Source organism: Leucoraja erinacea, chromosome 8, assembly GCF_028641065.1.
Source record: "Leucoraja erinacea ecotype New England chromosome 8, Leri_hhj_1, whole genome shotgun sequence".
NCBI classification, from domain to species: domain Eukaryota; kingdom Metazoa; phylum Chordata; class Chondrichthyes; order Rajiformes; family Rajidae; genus Leucoraja; species Leucoraja erinaceus.
This window is the reverse complement of record NC_073384.1, coordinates 58,630,175-58,649,475: the sequence shown is the minus strand read 5'-3', so window position 1 is coordinate 58,649,475 and position 19,301 is coordinate 58,630,175. Positions and strand designations below refer to the sequence as shown.

Genomic DNA, 19,301 nt, shown 5'->3' with positions numbered 1-19,301 from the left:
GTTCTATGCTAACCCACTTTCGTATCCACTCCCTCCCTACACACTTGGGGTAATTTACAGAGGTCGATAACCATCAAATACTCACATCTTTGGGATGTGGGACGAAACCGGAGACCTGAAGGAAGCCCCATGCTGTCATGGAGAAATTGCACATAGACAGCACCTGAGGTCTGGATCAAACCCTGGTCTCTGATACTGTGAGGCAGTACCTCTACCAGCTGCACCATTGTGCCAAATAGTAATCTTGATGCAGCATAGATCAAATAAACCACGCAGCTGTATGATGGCTTATACGTAACTGGCAGCAGGGCTGATAATTGTAGGAATTGTATGTTTTCCCCAATTAACTATTAGAGAAAGGTTATGAAACCTTAAGCATATGTAAAATGTTTGAGTGCAGTATTCTGCATAGAGTCTTTCTTCCCATTATGTTTCATGATAGTCCATGTACCAATAACGTGTGCCTGTGATATGCTGATCTAAAATAACAAAGGATCCGTTCATTATTCGTCTCATATGGGACATTTTCATTGCTATTGTAAACACCAGAGGTATTATGTATAGTTGAAAAGTAGCGAGACATTTCTCTTATATAACAACATACCAAAGCAAGATGATTAGAAACCTGCGTCATGTTCAGCCTTGGACCACCAATCCTTCACAGATTTCTTTTAATTTTGTTACTGTATCCATGCATCATTTTGCCAACAATGTCTCAAAATGCTAAAGTGTAGTCCAGTTGTCCTTTCTGTAATTTATCTTCCTTCCCTTCGAGGAAGTGAGGGGGGAAAGGAGGGGGAGAGGTAGAGGGAGGGGGAGGGGGGAGCTGGTCACTACTTTATGCCCCGACCCACAATGTATGTAGATTTTGAGGAACTGATCTGCATCATTCATATTGATATGGGGTGTGCCAAGGGCACTTTACCAGGTCGCAAACATACGGTTGACATTATCAGAAAAACGTCTGTTAGCCCTCCTCTATTCCTAGCTTCTAACTTGTACCATTTGAAGGGATTAATTGTAATAGGATACATAGCATGATATTTGAAGACAGTGAAAATAAAACTGATTTATGTGGAAATAACTGAAATAGTCTCCATTTGCAACACACCTCTTAAAAATATCTAATAAAAAACATCACATTTCATTATTGATCTTGCACTATGGAAACTTGTTTATGGAGAAACACCTAAAATGCCAATGGATTATTTTTTTATAGACCACTACAAACATGTAGAGGAAAGAACTGCAGATGCTGGCTTAAATCGAAGATAGACACAAAATGATGGAGTAACTCAGCGGAACAGGCAGCATCTCAGGAGAGAAGGAATGGGTGACGTTTAGGGTCAAGACCCTTCTTCAAACAACAAACATTCCTTGGTATATCAGCAATACATGATGATATACTAATAATTCATATGTAAGTGAAATGACACGAGTTTATGTTCAACAGAAATTTGTTTAACGTCAGGTTTCCAAATCACTTGTTTGTTCTGTATTTTTGTTAGAAACCAATTTCAGTTGTACTATATTCAGGAATAGGCCATTCATTTCTCATCCGCAAGTTCACAAGAGCAAATGCTGATTACAGCAGGTGGACAATACACATTCACATCAGGCACAGTTTCTGGAAGATTGCGGGCACATTAGCCTGGTGTGCAAGATTCGCATTTCAAAAGCCTTAATATTATATACAAGCTTAAATAAAAACCGCACAATGGCAGAAGGGAAATTTAAATTCAGCTGGATTGTGAAATCAATAAGCAAGTATCAGAAATGGTGATCATGATACTGCTGGATTGTTATAAATATACAACTAATTCACTAATGTTCCTTCCGGGAATTAAATTTGCTGTCTAACGCGTCTGCCCTCTATGTGACTCCAGATCCATAGCAACGTAGTTGACTTAACTCTCGTCTGAAATCAAATAGCAAGCCAACAATTACAGGAGATGAACAATAAATGCTGACCTTGCCAATTGTGCCATATCTTCTGAATGAATAGTTCAAAGTCGATCTTAAATTGAATGATTAAGTACATTTGATGGACTCTGCACGGTCACTTAAATTAGATTGCACCATCCATCATAACTCTTTTAAAGTCTTGAACTCTGGCATGCTCCATACGCGCCTTGGTGCAACAAAGGTTTGCTCCACATCTTCTGAAACTGTCTTGATGTCACTGTTGAAGGGATAGATCCTCACTCGAGATTTAAATGTCATCATGGTGTGACTCACTGTCCGTTTCTTGCTCCACTGCCTGGTTAATTTCCTTGTTTCTTGATCTTCCTTCATTCTCCCCATAGTTTCCTGAAGAACGGATTGGAATAACTGCACCACTTCATGGACCTCAGGTTCATCTTCAACCATCATTTGCCGAAATCTGCACAGATAAAATAGATACCTTTGTGTTTTTTAATTTGTAAATTCAATGGAAGTATAGGTCAGAGGGTGAATGGTTGCAGCAGGTCCTCACCAGGAATGATGCATTTACAAAGGAACGGGAGAAGGAGGAGGATGTTCTGTCCTTGAGCTGTTTCACCACTCGACGCGAGCACGGCTGTTGCAAACGCCCATGATATCCTTCACTGCCTTCAATAGATTTTGTTCACCAGTGTTAGATTTAAAGTTAGCATTGAAGGGAGTTCCAAATTTCTACCACTCTGGCAAGTGAATTTCCTAAATTCACTTCTGAGAGAGCTGGTTGTAATGTTTAGATCATGACCCTTAGTGCTGAATTCGCCAACTGGCTGAATGTTTTGTTTTCTCTCTCTCCTTCTGTCTCTCCCTCTATCTCTGTCTGTTTGTTTGTCTCTCTGTCTGTCTGTCTGTCTGTCTGTCTCTCCCTCTCCCTCTCCCTTTCTCTCGCCTTCCTTAACTTTCTAAATACCAGGAAATACAGCCCAGCTTTCTGAAATCACTCTTCACAACGTTAAATCTATGTCTCTCTGATTCCCAAATTCCCAAGGCCCATCTGTTCTTCCGAATGGATAGCATTAGAGCTGCTCATGATGTCCCAAGTGTGGTCTAATCTTGGGATGAAACATGTACACTTTTTAATAGAGTTTGACAAGATAAATGCAAAGATAATGTTTCCTCTGGCTGTGATATCTAGCTCCATGGTTTGGCATCTGAAAATATATGATTAGCTATTAAGGATAAGGGTGAAAAAGATGTCTCTACCAGGTGGGTCATGAATCCTTGCAATTCACTACCCATGAACATTGAAGAAGATCAATAATTATATTCAGGGCAGAGATTTTTTGATATTAAAGGTATCAAAGGATCTGAAGTTAGTGTGATGTAAAAGATCAAGCATAATTTTCAGAGCAGATAACAGGGGTTGGATGAGTTACTCCAACTTCTGTTACTATGTATATCCTTATAAATTTAAAGCAATCCCATAAACCCTAAATAAGGCAGCATAATGCAAAATAATCAGTCTGGATATGATGGTCCTTGTTGTCAAATAGCTTCCTGTTTTCACAATCTAGTTTTGTGAGATAAAATATTAAAAAAATAATATTAACCAGCTGGATTAAGGTGAACAGATCCTTGGAGCCGTATCTCAATACACAATGAAGACGTTTTCAAAAAGGGTTAAGTTGGTGAGAGTAAAAAGAAAAACAAAATTAAATGAATTGTTTCATGACATAACTACAGCTAAGAGTGTTTCAAGCCTGGAATTAATTCTTGCCACAGTGGACGTCTGAGGGCCATCTAAAAATAGATTTGCATGTATTAAATATACAAATTATCGGATAGTTGTATTAGTATTTATTATTTTATTCTATCATTGTTTTATCATTCATAATTATATACTATTAATTTTATAATATTAATAATTAAATAATAATTTACTAAACAATGATTCAATTAATTAGATTATTATTTGATTATTAATATTATATAATTAATAGTATATTATTATGAATGATAAAACAATGATAAAATAAAATAATAAATGCTAATTCAACTATCCTATAATTTGGTAATTTAATACAATTTTTAGATGGCATAATTAATCCAGACCATTAATGCATTAAATAATGATTTAATTAATACATTAATAGTATAGATTAATTAAGATGAATGTAATGAAATGTAAATTAATATAAATGAATTAATAACATATTATTATTATGTTATTTTATAATTTATATATTTTTATATCAGAAAAATTTCCACGGATTTTTTTTCAGCAGAGATAGATAGATTCTTGGTTAGAATGGGTGTCAGGGATTATGGGGAGAAGGCAGGAGAATGGGATTGTATGGCGGAGTAGACTTGATGGGCTGAATGTCCTGATTCTGCTCCTAAACTTATGAACTTATGAAGTTTAACCTCTATGAGTAGCCCAATGAAATGATCTATCAATCTTTTTACAATGTATTCACTTCATTAATTGGTAAAACAATTGTTTCTGACTGCCAAGACAGGTGGACAAAGTATCACCAAAAGATACATGAGTTGACAGAGGTCGATGATTCAAGCACAAAGATGGAGATTAAAATGAAAAACATTGCATTTACAAGGTGCTTTCCATGTCATGTTCAGCACTTCATAGAGCATCAGCCTTGTGGCACCTCACTAGTCACTGCCAGCCATTCTGAAAGGGGCCTGTTAATCCCTATTCTTTGTTTCCTGTCTGCCAACCAATTTTCTATCCATATAAATATCCTGCCAATACCATGTGCCCTAAGTTTGTCCACTAAACTCCTGTGTGGGACCTTATCAAAAGCTTTCTGAAAGTCCAGGTACATTACATCCACTGCCTCTCCCTTGTCCATTTTACTTGTTACATCCTCAAAAAATTCCAGAAGATTTGTCAAGCATCGTAAATCCATACTGGACAGATCCTGTTACTGCTATCCTAATGCGCCGTTATTATATCTGTGATAATCGACTCCAGCATCTTCCCCACCACCGATGTCAGGCTAACTGGTATATAATTCCTGCTTTCTCTCTCTCTCCTTTCTTGAAAAGTGGGATAACATTAGCTACCCACCAATCCACAGGCTGATCCAGAATCTATAGAACATTGGAAAATGATCACCAATGCGTCCACGATTTCTTGAGCCACCTCCTTGTATACCCTGGGATGCAGACCATCAGGCCCCAGTGATTTATCAGCCTTCCATCCCATCAGTCCACCCAAACCATTTCCTGACAAATGTGAATTTCCTTCAGTTCCTCCATCACCCTAGGTCCTCTGTCCCCTAGTACATCTGGGAGATTGTTTGTGTCTTCCTTAATGAAGACAGAATCACAATACCTGTTCAACTCATTTACCATTTCCTTGTTCCCCATAATAAATTCACCTATTTCTGTCTTCAAGGGACACACATTTGTATTTTCCTCTTCACATACCTAAAGAAGTTTTTGCTATCCTCCTTTATATTCTTGGCTAGCTTACCTTCGTACTTCAACTTTCTCCCCGCATTTCCTTTTTAGTTACCTTATGTTGTTCTTTAAAAGTTTCCCAATCCTCTGGCTCCCAGCTCATCTTCGCTATGTTATACATCTTCTCTTTTATTTGTCACTGTTAGATTGGAAACAGAGCCATCAGAGCTGCAACCTGCTTGTTCCCACAAGCAACAAGATTATGGCCAGATCATCTCTTCAATCATGTCAACTTAAATGTAAGTAGCAGCCACAGTAGTTCATCTTCATCCAAGGCCATTTGCGTCCACCTTTGATCACAGATGAGGCTCAAGTTAACATCTACTCTGAGAAGCAACAAACAGCGCTCTGTCAGTGTCGATCCTTGTGTGCAAGTCTTGAGATAACAGCTCCCTGACTCCAGGGTGAAGATCCTATCAAAGACAATCCTACCTCGTGATGGCAAGGCCAAGCACCGATTGTCAGGGAAGGAGGGCAGGGGGGGAAATAGAGTAATATGTATGATACACAGTAGACAACCTGGGGAACATGTTTGTAAAATGCTTGATGAATGGATTCCAATATTTACACTGGGTCAAAGGTCAATGGATCTTCAGGATGTTATTGACAGTGAACATTTTCTGGGAGAAGTGACAATTAGTGCACGGAGGTAAAATATTGGTTAGACTTTAAAACTTCACAAAATATTCATAAAATGAGATGTCCTGAGGAACCAGCCCCATGTGATTAACATCGATGTTCCCTACATAAGCGTCTGATTGAAAGAATTATCTCAGTGTAAGGTAAAGATCTCAATTTTAATTCCATGTCGATTTTAGGTCGATGGCCAACAAGATGAACTGGAAATGTAACCAGTGAGGGCCAAGCCTCATTTAACATCAGCCTACCTACTTCTTACTCCAAAGGACTAGTTGTTCATTATGAAGGAATGTAAAATCATGCTGCCTCTTTATTCTAATAACACAGGTGATGAGAAGCACTTTGCATTATTGGGGCTTGGTAATGTACTATCAGTTTGCACATGCTGGCTCGGGCTAATAAAATCTTGGCGGACAAGGCTTCTTGAAGTTTCAGTGAGAGATCCCATAAGACATCAAAATTAAAATAACTACAGCATTTAATTAAGATTAAATAAATTAAAGTTAAAATGGAAGTAAAATTAAAGTAATTGCAATGAATAGAAAGATACTACCGGAGAGCTCAGCTACAAAAAATGCAGGTAAACCAATTTGCTGTAGTAAATAAGCATCGTGCAGCCACATGTACAAAAATATTTAATGTCAAGCCTGTCATTTTCAGTGAGGCTGAATAATCAGTCTGCCTGCCCTTTTTCAAACTTCCGTATCTACAATTCACATTTGTCAGGAAATAGATTGGGTGGACTGATGGGACGGAAGGCTGATAAATCACTGGGGCCTGATGGTCTGCATCCCAGGGTATACATCGAGGTGGCTCAAGAAATCGTGGACGCATTGGTGATCATTTTCCAATGTTCTATAGATTCTGGATCAGCCTGTGGATTGGTGGGTAGTTAATGTTATCATAAAAGATGCTTATTGACATAAAAGATGCTTATTTCAAAACATCAAGTCTACGGTGCCACACAGAGCAATCTCATTCCCTTCTTTTCCTTCATAAAAAATCTATTCTCCCTGCATTATCATCAGTCCCCCTCCTCTCCCTCCCCCCCCCCCCTCTCCCCCCCGACAGAATGTAGCCCTCACCGAGTCGTTAGCGGTGATGCAGGCCCGTACAAAACTTTTCAAAAATGGGCGTGGCATGACAGGATTACAAAATCTTTATGTGAAATAATGTGCGCACAGCGCACATCATGAGTGCGAAGTGCAAAGTCCCTTGCAGCCGGGGACCAGTGTCCGCTTAAGGGCCCTGGAAGCTCTGGGGTTTTAGATGCTACCTGGTGCATTCTGGGCCTTATTTTGGCAATTTTTGCACCAATTTCATGACCAATATTTCAGAAATAATTTTGGTTGAGTCAAGAGTAATCAGTGGGTGGAATAGGATGATTGGGGTCATTGTTGTATACATTAAAAAAAAATCAAGAATTGTTGTCCTTGTTTTAATAATCAAGTTATACTGTTGTAAAATGCTATGTGAAATGCTATAATGGAGCATGCAAAAAGTGCAAATAAAATACTGTAAGTTTTTGCAGTAAAGAAAACATTTTTTTAGAAAATGTTTAATTTGTTGATTTGATTGCCTGTTGCTGTTAGACTGGGTTAGTGTGTGCAGTGCACCTTTAAAGGTCCTCCTGACCTAACCACATCATATCAATTTCCACATGGAATAGTGATATGAATACATTTAGTTCGACTTCAATTTCCATCATGAAAATTGAAGTCAAACTAAATTTACATTACTATGATCACTTTCATACTAACCTATTTTACTGTCATACTATTATAACAAATTCTAGTTCCATGATGACTCATAAACAAGATCACAAGTAACATTTTGAATTCTCAAACACAATGTGATTGTGAATAATTGCAGAGCTGCCAAGTTTCACCGAGCATTTCCGTATTTTGATGGCTGAAAATCAATATTTTGTTGGGGAAATCGGTATTTCTCACATAAATGCAATAGAACGTACTACACAGAAACTGGATTTTTGAAAATCAGTATTTTGCATGCAACCTCGTGTATTCTCAAATATCAGTATGGAATACTGAAAATCAGTACTACTGATTTGTGAAACCATTTTTGAAATGTGAATTTATGATTCTTGATTTTGATTCATCATATACATATAATTATTAAAAGTCTGACCCTGGATGTGTGTGTGTGTGTGTGTGTGTGTGTGTGTGTGTGTGTGTGTGTGTGTGTGTATGTGTGATCACATCTTCTCGAAAAAACGATGCGCTAACGGTAACATCTTTACATATTCCGGTAGAGATTTTCTCCGTGGAGTCCAAAATGCCTTATCTGAAAAGTTCATGCTTTATTTCTCAAGTTATTAATGAAAATATTCAAAAATCTGAAAAAACATTGAAAAAAAACAGCTGTCTTTCACTGTGATGTCACAATGGATCTGTACACTGTGTTCCACACGCTGCAAGTGAAGAACGGGTCTTTCTCAGGTCGTGGTTCCGTCTCGGGGCCTCGGTCCCTCTCTGCCCCTCTCTCTCTCTCTCTCTCTCTCTCTCTCTCTCTCTCTCTCTCTCTCTCTCTCTCTCTCTCTCTCTCTCTCTCTCTCTCTCTCTCTCTCTCTCTCTCTCTCTCTCTCTCTCTCTCTCCCTGTCTCTGCCTCTCTCTCTCTCTCTCTGCTCTCTCTCTCTCTATCTCTGCCTCTCTCTCTCTGTCTCTCCTCTCTCTCTCTCTCTCTCTCTCTGTGCCCTACTCTCTCTGCCCCTCTCACTCTGCCCCTCTCTCTCTCTGCCCTCTCTCTCTGCCCTCTATCTCTCTCTGCTCTCTCTCTCTGCCCTCACACGCTGCCTTCTCTCTCTACCCCCTCCCTCTCCAGCTGCGCCCTGTGAGTTGGCGGCTATGCATGAGTGTATAGGGTGGGGGATGGGGTAAAAGGAGCGAATGAATAATATTAATATATCAAGAGGGGTGGTTAGTGTGTGTGTGTATGGGGGGGGGTGGGTACTGTGTGTGTGTGTGGGTGTAGTGGTTAGTGTGTGTGTGATGCTGCAGGCCACCCCCCCCCCCCCCCCCCCTCCATCCACCGCCCCCCCCCCCCCCCCCCCCTCTGCAGCTGCACATTGAGGGGACAGGACCCAACGGGTCCCACTTGGTTGAGTAACTATTACGAGTCTGATCTTGGAAGTGTGTGTGTTTGTTCATGTGTGTGTGTTTGTTTGTGTATAATCACATCTTCTCGAAAAAAAAACAACGCGCTAATGGTAATTGTTTTAAAATATTCCGGTAGACATTTTTCCCCTGGAGTCCAAAATAGACTTATCTGAAAATGTCATGCTGTATTTCTCGAGTTATTAATGAAAATCTTCAAACTTTTGACAAGCTTTGAAGTCTGCACTTTGTTCGTGCAGCAAGTGTCGTCAGCCCCCCCCCCCCCACCCCCCTCCCTTTGGTTGATGCCCCCTCCTTGCTGCCCACTCCCCGCTGCTCACCCCTCTCCCCCCCCACCTCCCCCCCCTCCTCCTCCTCTCCCCTCTCCTACTCTCTCCCTCCTCCTCCTCATCTCCTCTTCCCCTCCCTCCCCTCACCCCCTCCTCTCCCCTCCTCCTCTATCCCCCCCCTCCTCTTCCCCCGGCCTTTCTCATCTCCCCCCAGTTCCCTGTCCCCTTGGACAGTTTGTTCGAGCACTGCGGACTCAAGCCCGAGGTGATCGAGAATCTGGCCAGGGAGAAGTTTGCCGCCTACGCCGCCGTCGAAAGCCTTGCCCTGAAGTTTTGCAGCGTGAGCTGCCCAGACTCAGAGAACGAGCCGTCCAGGCACAGCAGCAGCGATAGCGGCAACGAGCCTCTCCGGGGGAGGAACAAGCCCCTGCCCTCTGCCCTCTCGGTCATCGAGCACAACGCCAGGTCATCCAGTGGCTGTACGGCTGCAAAAATGCAAAGGAGCACAAAGGCAAGGCTCCCTCTGTCCTGGTGTAAATTAAAAAAATATTGCTCCCCAATTTTTTTTAACTCTAGATTTTTGGGGGAAAAGTGGGGTGCGACCGCACCCATCGCACCCCACCTTCGGACGGTCATGTGATGCACAGTCATCATTTATCCTGCTAGTCTGCGCTTCTTTGGATGTGGGACGAAACCTGAATACTGAGAAGAAATACAGCTTATTCAACTGTGGTGACCATAGGGAGAATGAGAAACGTCCACACAGAGAGCATTGGAGATTAAGGTTGAACCTGGACACTGGAACTGCACAGCAGCAACTCTATTCACTGCACCACTCTGCAGTGTTTCTTAATCAGTCTAGTTCATCCAAAGGATCATTTAACAAGTTACTATTAGAGTGCAGCAAAGTTACCTAAGTACCGTTGGTCCACAGTAACTGGGATGGATTTTGGAACAGGCTTCCTCAAGGTCAAGTCTCTCCCCAGGGGTCATGCCTGAACTGTGTTGAGGGTGGCTGACCAGCCAGCTGTAATCCACGCCTGTTTTTATTCTTCTGTACTCATCTTCTCGCTCCCTTTGCATCTTCTCAGCTTGTTTTAGCTGCCAATCAAGTTCCATCATGAGAGTCTCCACGACCATCTCTGTGGGGTTCCTCTGCGCGAATCTATGATAGGGTTCGTTCCATTTGAACCATGAAGATATCGACATTGTTCACTGGTGGCAGCGTGCTCTGGAAGTGCAGGAAGGAAGATTTAGTAACCTACACAAGTTTTCTCTTAAAGTCACAGAAGCCATAGTATTTCTGCCTTAGCCACTGAGGACAACCATAATAAACAAGTGTTAAGTGATTGCACTTAAGGGAAATTCAACACCAACTGAAATACTTACTGTACGAGGCACTCATAGTCATACAGTTATACAACGTGAAACAGGCCCTTCGGACCAACTTGCCCACGCCGACCAACATGTCCCATCTATACAAGTCCCACTTGCCTGCATTTGGCACATATCCCTCTAAACCTGTCCTATCCATGTACCTGTCTAAATGTTTCTTAAACATTGTAATAGGACCTGCCTCAACTACCTCATCCGGGACTGACTGAAAAGCTCTTTCAAAGATATGGGTCAAATAAAGTCTTACTCTATCTTTCTGTATTTCTCCTATTCTGTAACCCAAGCATGAATAGTTTGAAATAATCACTTGACAGTCATAGTCATAGAGTCATACAGCATGGAACTAGACTCTTTGGCCCAACTCGTTCATACCAACCAAAATGCCCATCTAAACTAGTCCTTTTGCCCACGTTTGGCCCAGATCCCTCTAAACCTTTCTAGTCCACGTACCTGTCTTTTAAATATTGTTATTGTGGGAATGTTTTTACCTGCCTCAACCATTTTCTCTGGCAGCTCATTCCACAGATGGAACCCCCTGTGCGTGATGAAGTTGTCCCTCTGGTCCCTTTGAAATCTTTCCCCTCTCATCTTAAAGCGGCACAGATTCCCATTCCCTTAAAAGACTGTGTGCATACATCTTATCTATGCCCCTCATTACTTTATACACCTCTATTAGCTCCTCCCTCAGCCTCCTACACCTGAAGAAATAAAGTCCTTGCCTGCCCAACCTGTTCCAATAACTCAGGCCCTCGGGTGCTGATGACATTCTCATCAATCTACTTTGCATTCTTTCCCACTTAAAGAAATCTTTCCTCGAGCAGGGTAACTAAAACTGAACACAATAATCCAAGTACAGCCCTAGCAACACCTTGCTCAACTGTATCATAATGCTCCTGCATTCATTGCCCTGTCTGATGAAGACCAGCATGTCAAACACCTTCTTCACCACCCCGTCAACCTGTAACACCTATTTCAGGGAATTATATGTTTTATTCCCAGATCCCTGTGTTTCCATGACTTCCTCAGGCACCTAACATTCACCATCAAAGTCCTACCCTCATTTGACTTCCCAAAATTCGACACCGCATCCTTATGTGCGTTAAACAGCACTCATAATTTCTCAGCCAACTAACCTAGTTGACCAAGATCCTGCTGTAATTGTTGATAACCTTCTTCATTATCTACAATATCATCTATTTTAATGTCACTGCAAACTTACTAATTATACCTTATACATTCTCATCCAAATTGTTGATTTGAATGATAAACCACAATGGGCCCTGTACCAATCCCTAAGGCACACTATGAGTCATAGGCCTCCAGTCCAAAAACATCCTTCCTTCATCAGCCTCTGCTTCTTACCATCAAGCCAATTATGTATCCAATTAGTCAGCTCTCCCCCGTTCCCATGCGATCTAACCTTTCAAACTAATCTACCATGCGGGATCTTGTCTAAGGCCTTGCTGAAGTCCATATAGATCACATCCACTGTCCTGCCCTCAACAGTCCTCTCAGTTACCTGGCAACACAGTGGCACAACGGTAGAGTTTCTGCCTTACAGTGCTTGTGGCGCTGGAGACCCAGGTGCTGTCTGTACGGAGTTTGTACGTTCTCCCCGTGACCTGGGTGGGTTTTCTCCGAGATCTTCGGTTTCTTCCCACACTCCAAAGACGTACAGGTTTGTAGGTAAATTGGCTTGGTAAATGTAAACATTTCCCTAGTGTGTGTAGGATAGTGTTAACGTGCAGGGATTGCTGGTCGCCGTGGACCTGGTGGGCCGAAGGGCCTGTTTCCGTGCTGTATCTTTAAACTAAACTAAACTAAACTAAACCTCTTTCAAAAATCCTAATGGATTTGTGAGACATGATTCCCCAAGCACAAAGCCAGGCTGACTATCCCTAAAGAGTCGTTGACTATCCAAATGCTGTAGATCATGTCCGTCAACAGTAGCTTACCCACCATTGATGTCAGGCTCACCAGCCTGTAGTTCCCTAACTGTCCTTGCTCTCCTTTTTAAGTAACAATCAGCATTAGCCACCCTCTAGTCTCGCAGAAATTCTAAATATAATGTAAATATCTCCACAACTATTTATCTCCAGCTTCACACAAAGTCCGGGTCTGCATTTGGACAGGCTCTATGGCAATGGTTCCCAACGTGGGGCGTACGCCCCACAGGGGGGCAATTTGATTTTTAAGGGGGGCAATTGAGCGCCCTTAAAAATAAGAGATTATTCTAATATAGAAATTTTCTCTCTCTTTATTACCTGTGAATACTCTTTTATTATCATATTTATCATTATTATTATTTTAATACCACCTAATGTTTTTTTCTTTTTTTTACAATTTTTTAGTAATTTCTTGCTCAGAACTTTAACTGTCTTTTGTTTATTTCATTTTTCTTTTTCATGGATGCCATGTTCTTTTGAAGCTTGTTTAAACCAAGGTATTGGTGTTTTAAGCTTCATCAGCTGAAACGGAGTTCACTTTTTAAATATTAAGAATTATATACCACCACATGGGGGGGGGGGGGGGGGGGGGGCATCAGGATTTTAGAGGTGATTAGGTGGGGCATGGCCAAAAAAAGGTTGGGAACCACTGCTCTACGGGCTTACCTGACTTAGTGTGCTTTAAGACCACCAACACCTCCTCTTTGGTAATCCAGGAGTCTCTGTATTGGTGGTGAATGAAATCAGGATTTTCTAAGGCGTTGTTTAAAAACAAACAAACAAGAAAAAATGTTCCTAGCTTCTAGTGTCTATCTTTGGTTTAAACCCACATCTGCAGTTCCTTCCTACACAAAAAAAAATCAGTTAATTTAGAAGTGTAAAATCTAATTGAGGTAGAAAACACAAAAGACAGACAAAACAAAATTATTCTCTAATGTTATTTCTCAAATTCGATTTGATTTGATTGATTTGATTTGATTTAATTTATTGTCATTGTCTTCAATGAAGAGACAACAAAATTATTTTTCCCTTACAGCCATACAAAAAAATAAAATGTAAAAAACACAGAACACAGTAGTCCGCAACACAAACCTCCCCACAGCGGCACCAAAGTTCCACTCTGTGAGGGAAGGAACCATAGTCCAGTCTATCTTCCACCAATCATTTGCCAGGCTTTGTCCCACCTCGACTTCTTTTTTTACCAGCTTTCTCCACTCTTACTCCAATTATTGTGGAGAAGAGTTCCAACTCAAAACATTGTTCATTCCCTCCACAGATGCCGCCTGATCCACTGAGATTTTCTAGCACTGTGTGTTTTGCTCAAGATTCCAGCATCTGCAATTTCTTGTGTCCCCAATATTGACATTTATTACCAGGAGATGGTTAGTTAGGTTAATAATTTTTTAATAAAATGTTTATCGTTAATATATGATAATTAGATGCTCAATGGTGTTTAGTTTATTTAAGTTTAGTTTAGTTTAGAGATAAGACATGGAAAAAAGGTACTTTGGCACACGGAATCATTCACAGTAGTTTTATGTTATCCCAACTTTTCATCTGCTCCTTACACACTAGGGACAATTGGCCTACAAAACTCTTTGGGATGTGGGAGAAAACAAAAGCACCTGGAGGAAACCCACACAGTTACTGGGAGAATGTGCAAACATCACGCAGACAACACCCAAAGTCAGGATCGAACTCCAGTATCTGGCGCTGTGAGGCAACAGCTCCACCAACAGCGCCACTGTAGCCAAACCAGGCAAATTAGGAAACATATACAATTTATCTACACCCCTCTCCATAATTCAATAACAGCACAATTTAAGTTATGAATAATATTCAAAATAACTTTTTTTCATATTTCAGCCTTCACATTTTTTTCGAAAAGTTGTAATTCCTTCAGCCAGTAGTCTATTAATGTCTCTCCTAGATATTAACTTTTCATGTGTAAACATACGCTGTGATAATCATTAGACCCCCACGACTGTGGGGCTAGAAGTCAATGTCCTCTCAGCAAACATATTTACCCATCAGTACATCTACAATGGAAACATAATGGCTGCATTGTTGAGATGCACTGGTCCACTAACACAATTACAGCATCTGCTCCCACTTCCACGCTAATTGTACCACAGAGTCTAATCGATCAAACACCAGCACAAATAAAACACTCACATGGAAATCAATGATGAGCATTGACTCTGTCGTAGCAATTATTTTCCCCATGCTAGTGTGGACTAGGCCATAGACAAAATGGAAACCAAGTGTTGGAGTAACTTAGCGGTTCAGGCAGGATCTCTGGAGAAATAGGATGGGTGATGTTTTAGGATGGGAACCTTCTTCAGACTTCAGGGAACTGGAAGTAAAAAAACTCAGAAGAAAGCAGCGCCGGCAACAGATGACCAAGAAAGGGTGGAGCCCACAACAGCCCTTTGTTGGCTGGGGAAGAGGTGATAACGAAGAAATACAAGGATGCGAGCAGTGGAAATAATATGTGGTGGGGAGTGGGAAAATGCGAGAGGTAGCTACCAGTATTCATCTTTCTCCAGTGAGTGATGCTGAGCATTTTTTATAAAGCCCCTTTAATATTTACAAATGAAATGGTGTGCAAGGACAGATGTATCACAGGGAAAGCTAAATCAACTGTGGGAAGCTGATTCATTTGTTGGGATCATTCCCTTTGCCCACATTTCAATTTCATCCCACTGTTAAAATCTCATTGTAGGAGCAATTGATGGGAAGCAGGCAGAATAGCAGGCAGCTGACACAAAGGCTGAGATTGATGTGGGCAGGGTCATACCATTTTTGACGGGTGAATTATGTGCAATAAATATGGTTTGAACACCTATTTCTGTTGAGAATTCCAATTGTTAAGGAAGGGACGAGTTTATGTGTAAGAAGGAACTGCAGATGCTGGTTGACACCGAAGATAGACACAAAATGCTGGAGTATCTATTCAGATCCTGAAGAAGGGTCTCGACCCGAAACATCACATATTCGTTTCCTCCAGAGATGCTGCCTCACCCACTGAGTTACACCAGCATTTTGTGTCGATCTTAAAGGAAAACTTTAGTCAGGTCAAGGCATTGGGCGAATCCTTCAAAAAAAAATGTTCGAGGTTGTGGGCAAACAGGGCAGTTTAAAGCAATAGAGATGTTTAATCTAAACTTGGCAGCCTTCTCTGAGAGGAATGTATCAGTTAGAACAGTTGAAGAAGGAGATTTGGTCAGGGACACAACACCACAAATCTTCAACACTGAGTCGTCATAAATGATTCAAAATCCCAGATGGTTGCAGCAAGAATAGTTCCCAAGCCAGAAAATTAACAAAGCAAGGAAGTTAGGAATATTCTCTGAATATTCTAACTGAGGCATATGTCAAACCAGGAGCTGCATGAGAGGACAAATGCAAAATCTATTGTCCAAGCACTAAAAGGTGACACCGAGAACCAACTAATACCAAAGATAGACACAAAAAGCTGGAGTAACTAAATGGAGCAGGTAGCATCTCTGAAGAGAAGGAATGGGTGACATTTCGGGTCGAGACACCTTCTTCAGACTGGTCTCGACCTGAAACGTCAGACATTCCTTCTCTCCAGAGATGTTGCCTGTCCCGCTGAGTTACTCCAGCTTTTTGTGTCAATCTTCGGCTTAAACCAGCATCTGCAGTTCCTTACTAACAGTTATATTATCAAAAACAGCACTCCATGAGAAATCAGAGCAAAAGAATAAACACCTTGTCACACAGAGACAAAGTGAACTACAGTGGAGATAAGGGTGAAGGAGTCTTTAGACTGGCCACACACGGACTGATAGCTGTGAGGTTGTTTTGCAGGTCAAGGATGTTGTTTGAGGCATGAATAGAAAATAATGAGCTTGTCCAAACCGTGTGAAACTGTATTCAAATTGCAATGTGAGTTTGTCTATGAGCATTCATCCAAATTGATTTGCTGTTAATCCTAAAACAACACATGATAGGAGCTATTATTATCTAGTTGGTAGGTGAGACAGTGGTTTTTTTGTTACCTTGGGATACTTTATTTTCAAACGTTATTTAACTAATTCAGGGACCTGCTTTGCATTCTGTGTTTTGAATAGTCCCTGCATTGGTTGCTTTTATCTGAATGATTTAATATATTTTCCAGTTTTAACAAATAGCAGTGAAATGTACTGTATCCATTTTCAATCAACAAATATAGATATAATCTGTTCTCATAATCACAAAGCAAAATCATCTAACCGCATTAGAATAACTGTGTGCATGCACAATTATCATTATTAAGGATACCATAAAGGAGTATATATTGTGTTTTCAGGATTGATACTTAATGTTGATTATTTGATTCAATTCCTCTCTGGTACATCACTAAAAGATAATTTCATCCAGAACTTTGCACAACAGCGGGGAAAGCTGTTGGAAATGTGTCTGGCTGCCTCTTCTTATGTTAGGAAAGCATTAAAAAAAACCAGAGCAACCTCCTCCCCCATTCCTATGCGCTCTCCCCCTTCCCCCCACCCCCCACCCACGCACCTTGTCCCCTTACACCTATACTCCTCGCTTTACATTTCACTCCTCTTCCCTCCTTCACTCTTTTGTCTCCTTGAGTCCTGTAGTCCCCTTTCGATTCCTTTTCATCTCCAGCCTTTGTCCACCTATCTACCAAGCAACCCCCACCCTCTCTTCTCTCCCGCCCCAAATTGTTTCCACCTTTCTCCCCTCCCCCCAACGCTGCTAAAATGAGGGCCCCTGTTGAGATAGACCCAAAGTGCTGGAGTAACTCAGTGGGTCAGGCAGCAACTCTGGGGAACAAGGATGGCTTCCAGCATCTGCAGTTCCACGTGTCTGCATTAAAAGCAGAGCTGGTGGATTGACAAGCCAACAGATCACAGACAATTGCATCACTTACTCGTGTTGAAGGCAGATTCTCCTTGCTCGCATCCAGCTGGAAGGACATGGGAGGCAAAGACCCGCTGTAGTGCAGCAACTTTATTCCTGCTGTCCGCCAACTGGAGAAGCAGTTGTAGAATCTGCCCCCTCGGAACCTGTTGCCTCCGTTGCACCTTCACTGATGATTCACTGGCGAAGCCTTCGCTCTCCTGTGATGGTTTTGCCGTTGCCATGGAGATTGTCTAAGCCGATTTCCACATTGAGCTTTGTCTACAGCGATCATTTTGAGCGCATCCTTGTGCGGAGAGAGAGAGGCGCGTAGGCTGGTGTAGGCGCACCGACAACATCAGTGGACAACATCAGGTCCTCTCACCAGCCCCAGAATGAGACACGGTATTAAAGCAAATCGCATCAATTGCTGCCCGGACTCAGAATTTTCCAGTCCGGGGTTGATGATATGGCTGTATTCCTGTTTCAAGTGTCTCCTTCTGCTTTTAACTGGATTACATGTACTTTGCTAAATGAAACACGAAAAACAGTTGTCTGATAAAGCGGGGAGCTTGGAATAATCCTCTTTGATAATCACAAGAGGATTTCTTTAATCTTACCTGTTCTAATAGTTGGCAATTTGTTTCCTACCGTTCATTTCGTTTGCATTTTCTTTCTTTAATAAAACAAATAATTGCTTCCTTCTTGGTTCTTTTGGGTGTTGTTATTATTGGGACAAAGTGGAGACAGTTTCTTGCATAACATCAAGAGCACTTTCTATTGTTGCATATTATGTGGAAGATTGTTATTATGCATTTATATAAGTGCAGCCTTTGGGAAGAAAGAGTGTAAGATATTAATCAATACATGACAGGAATGCTGGATTTGATTATTAAACCAGGAAATATTGTAGAGCGATCGTTTCACATCCTTCTACTGACCTTCTCAGTTTCACAGCCTCCTGTTTCAGCTCATGACTAGTCAAGATAGGTACTGCATCAGGCCTATTAACTCCTCTGCCCACAAGGTCAGGTGTGGCTTCAGATCCCAGGGTAGACATTCAGAACCCTTTTCATAAGTTCATAAGATCATAGGTGAAAAGAGCAGAATTAGGCCACCCGGCCCATCAAGTCTACTCCGCCATTCAATCCTGGCTGATCTAACAGGGTGAAGACAGCCAAAGACTGGAAGGTATAGCTTTAAGGTAGGAGGGGCAAAGTCTAAAGGAGATGTGCGGGGAAAGGAAGTACAGAGGACGGTGGGTGCCTGGAACACGCTGCCGGGAGTGGTGGTGGAGTCAGATACTACAGTGGGGTTAAAGAAGATTTCAGATTGGCAAATGGATGTACAGCGAATGGAGGGACATGGATCACCTACAGGCAGAGATCAGTTTATCTTGTCATTATTTTCGGCATTGACATTGGAGACTAAATGGCCTGTTCCTGTGCTGTACTTTTCTATGTTCCATGTTGATCCTCAGTGCCTTCCCCAGTGTCTGCTGATTAAGTGGCTATAATGCTTGACATTAATAATCCTGTGTAAGCTGTCAGGTTTCTCTCCCTTGGCTATTGCTACCTCTTACCCTTTCCTAACATCGAAACTTGAATGAACTAAGCATTGAAACAAAGAACTGCAGATG

The 19,301-nt window shown here is 41.5% G+C and overlaps 1 protein-coding gene across 1 annotated transcript; it reads right to left on the bottom strand.

Moving 5' to 3' along the window:
* Window positions 1-809: 809 nt before the first annotated feature.
* rd3 (retinal degeneration 3, GUCY2D regulator) lies at window positions 810-18,826 on the bottom strand. Its single transcript, XM_055639788.1, has 3 exons — window positions 17,694-18,826; window positions 10,360-10,677; window positions 810-2,383 (listed from the first exon to the last, which is right to left on the bottom strand). Exons 2-3 carry the CDS (start codon window positions 10,653-10,655, stop codon window positions 2,086-2,088), a joined length of 594 nt encoding a protein of 197 aa, XP_055495763.1. The 5' UTR covers window positions 10,656-10,677; window positions 17,694-18,826; the 3' UTR covers window positions 810-2,085.
* Between the last annotated feature and the right edge of the window lie 475 nt (window positions 18,827-19,301).

What these genes read in the sequence shown, in the direction of transcription:
- rd3 (XM_055639788.1), bottom strand. Translation starts at nt 10,655, where the DNA reads ATGTCGATATCTTCATGGTTCAAATGGAACGAACCCTATCATAGATTC. An exon ending in TGTGGACCAACGGTACTTAG is followed by an intron (nt 2,384 to 10,359) that starts GTAACTTTGCTG and finishes TTATCTGTGCAG; the next exon opens with ATTTCGGCAAATGATGGTTG.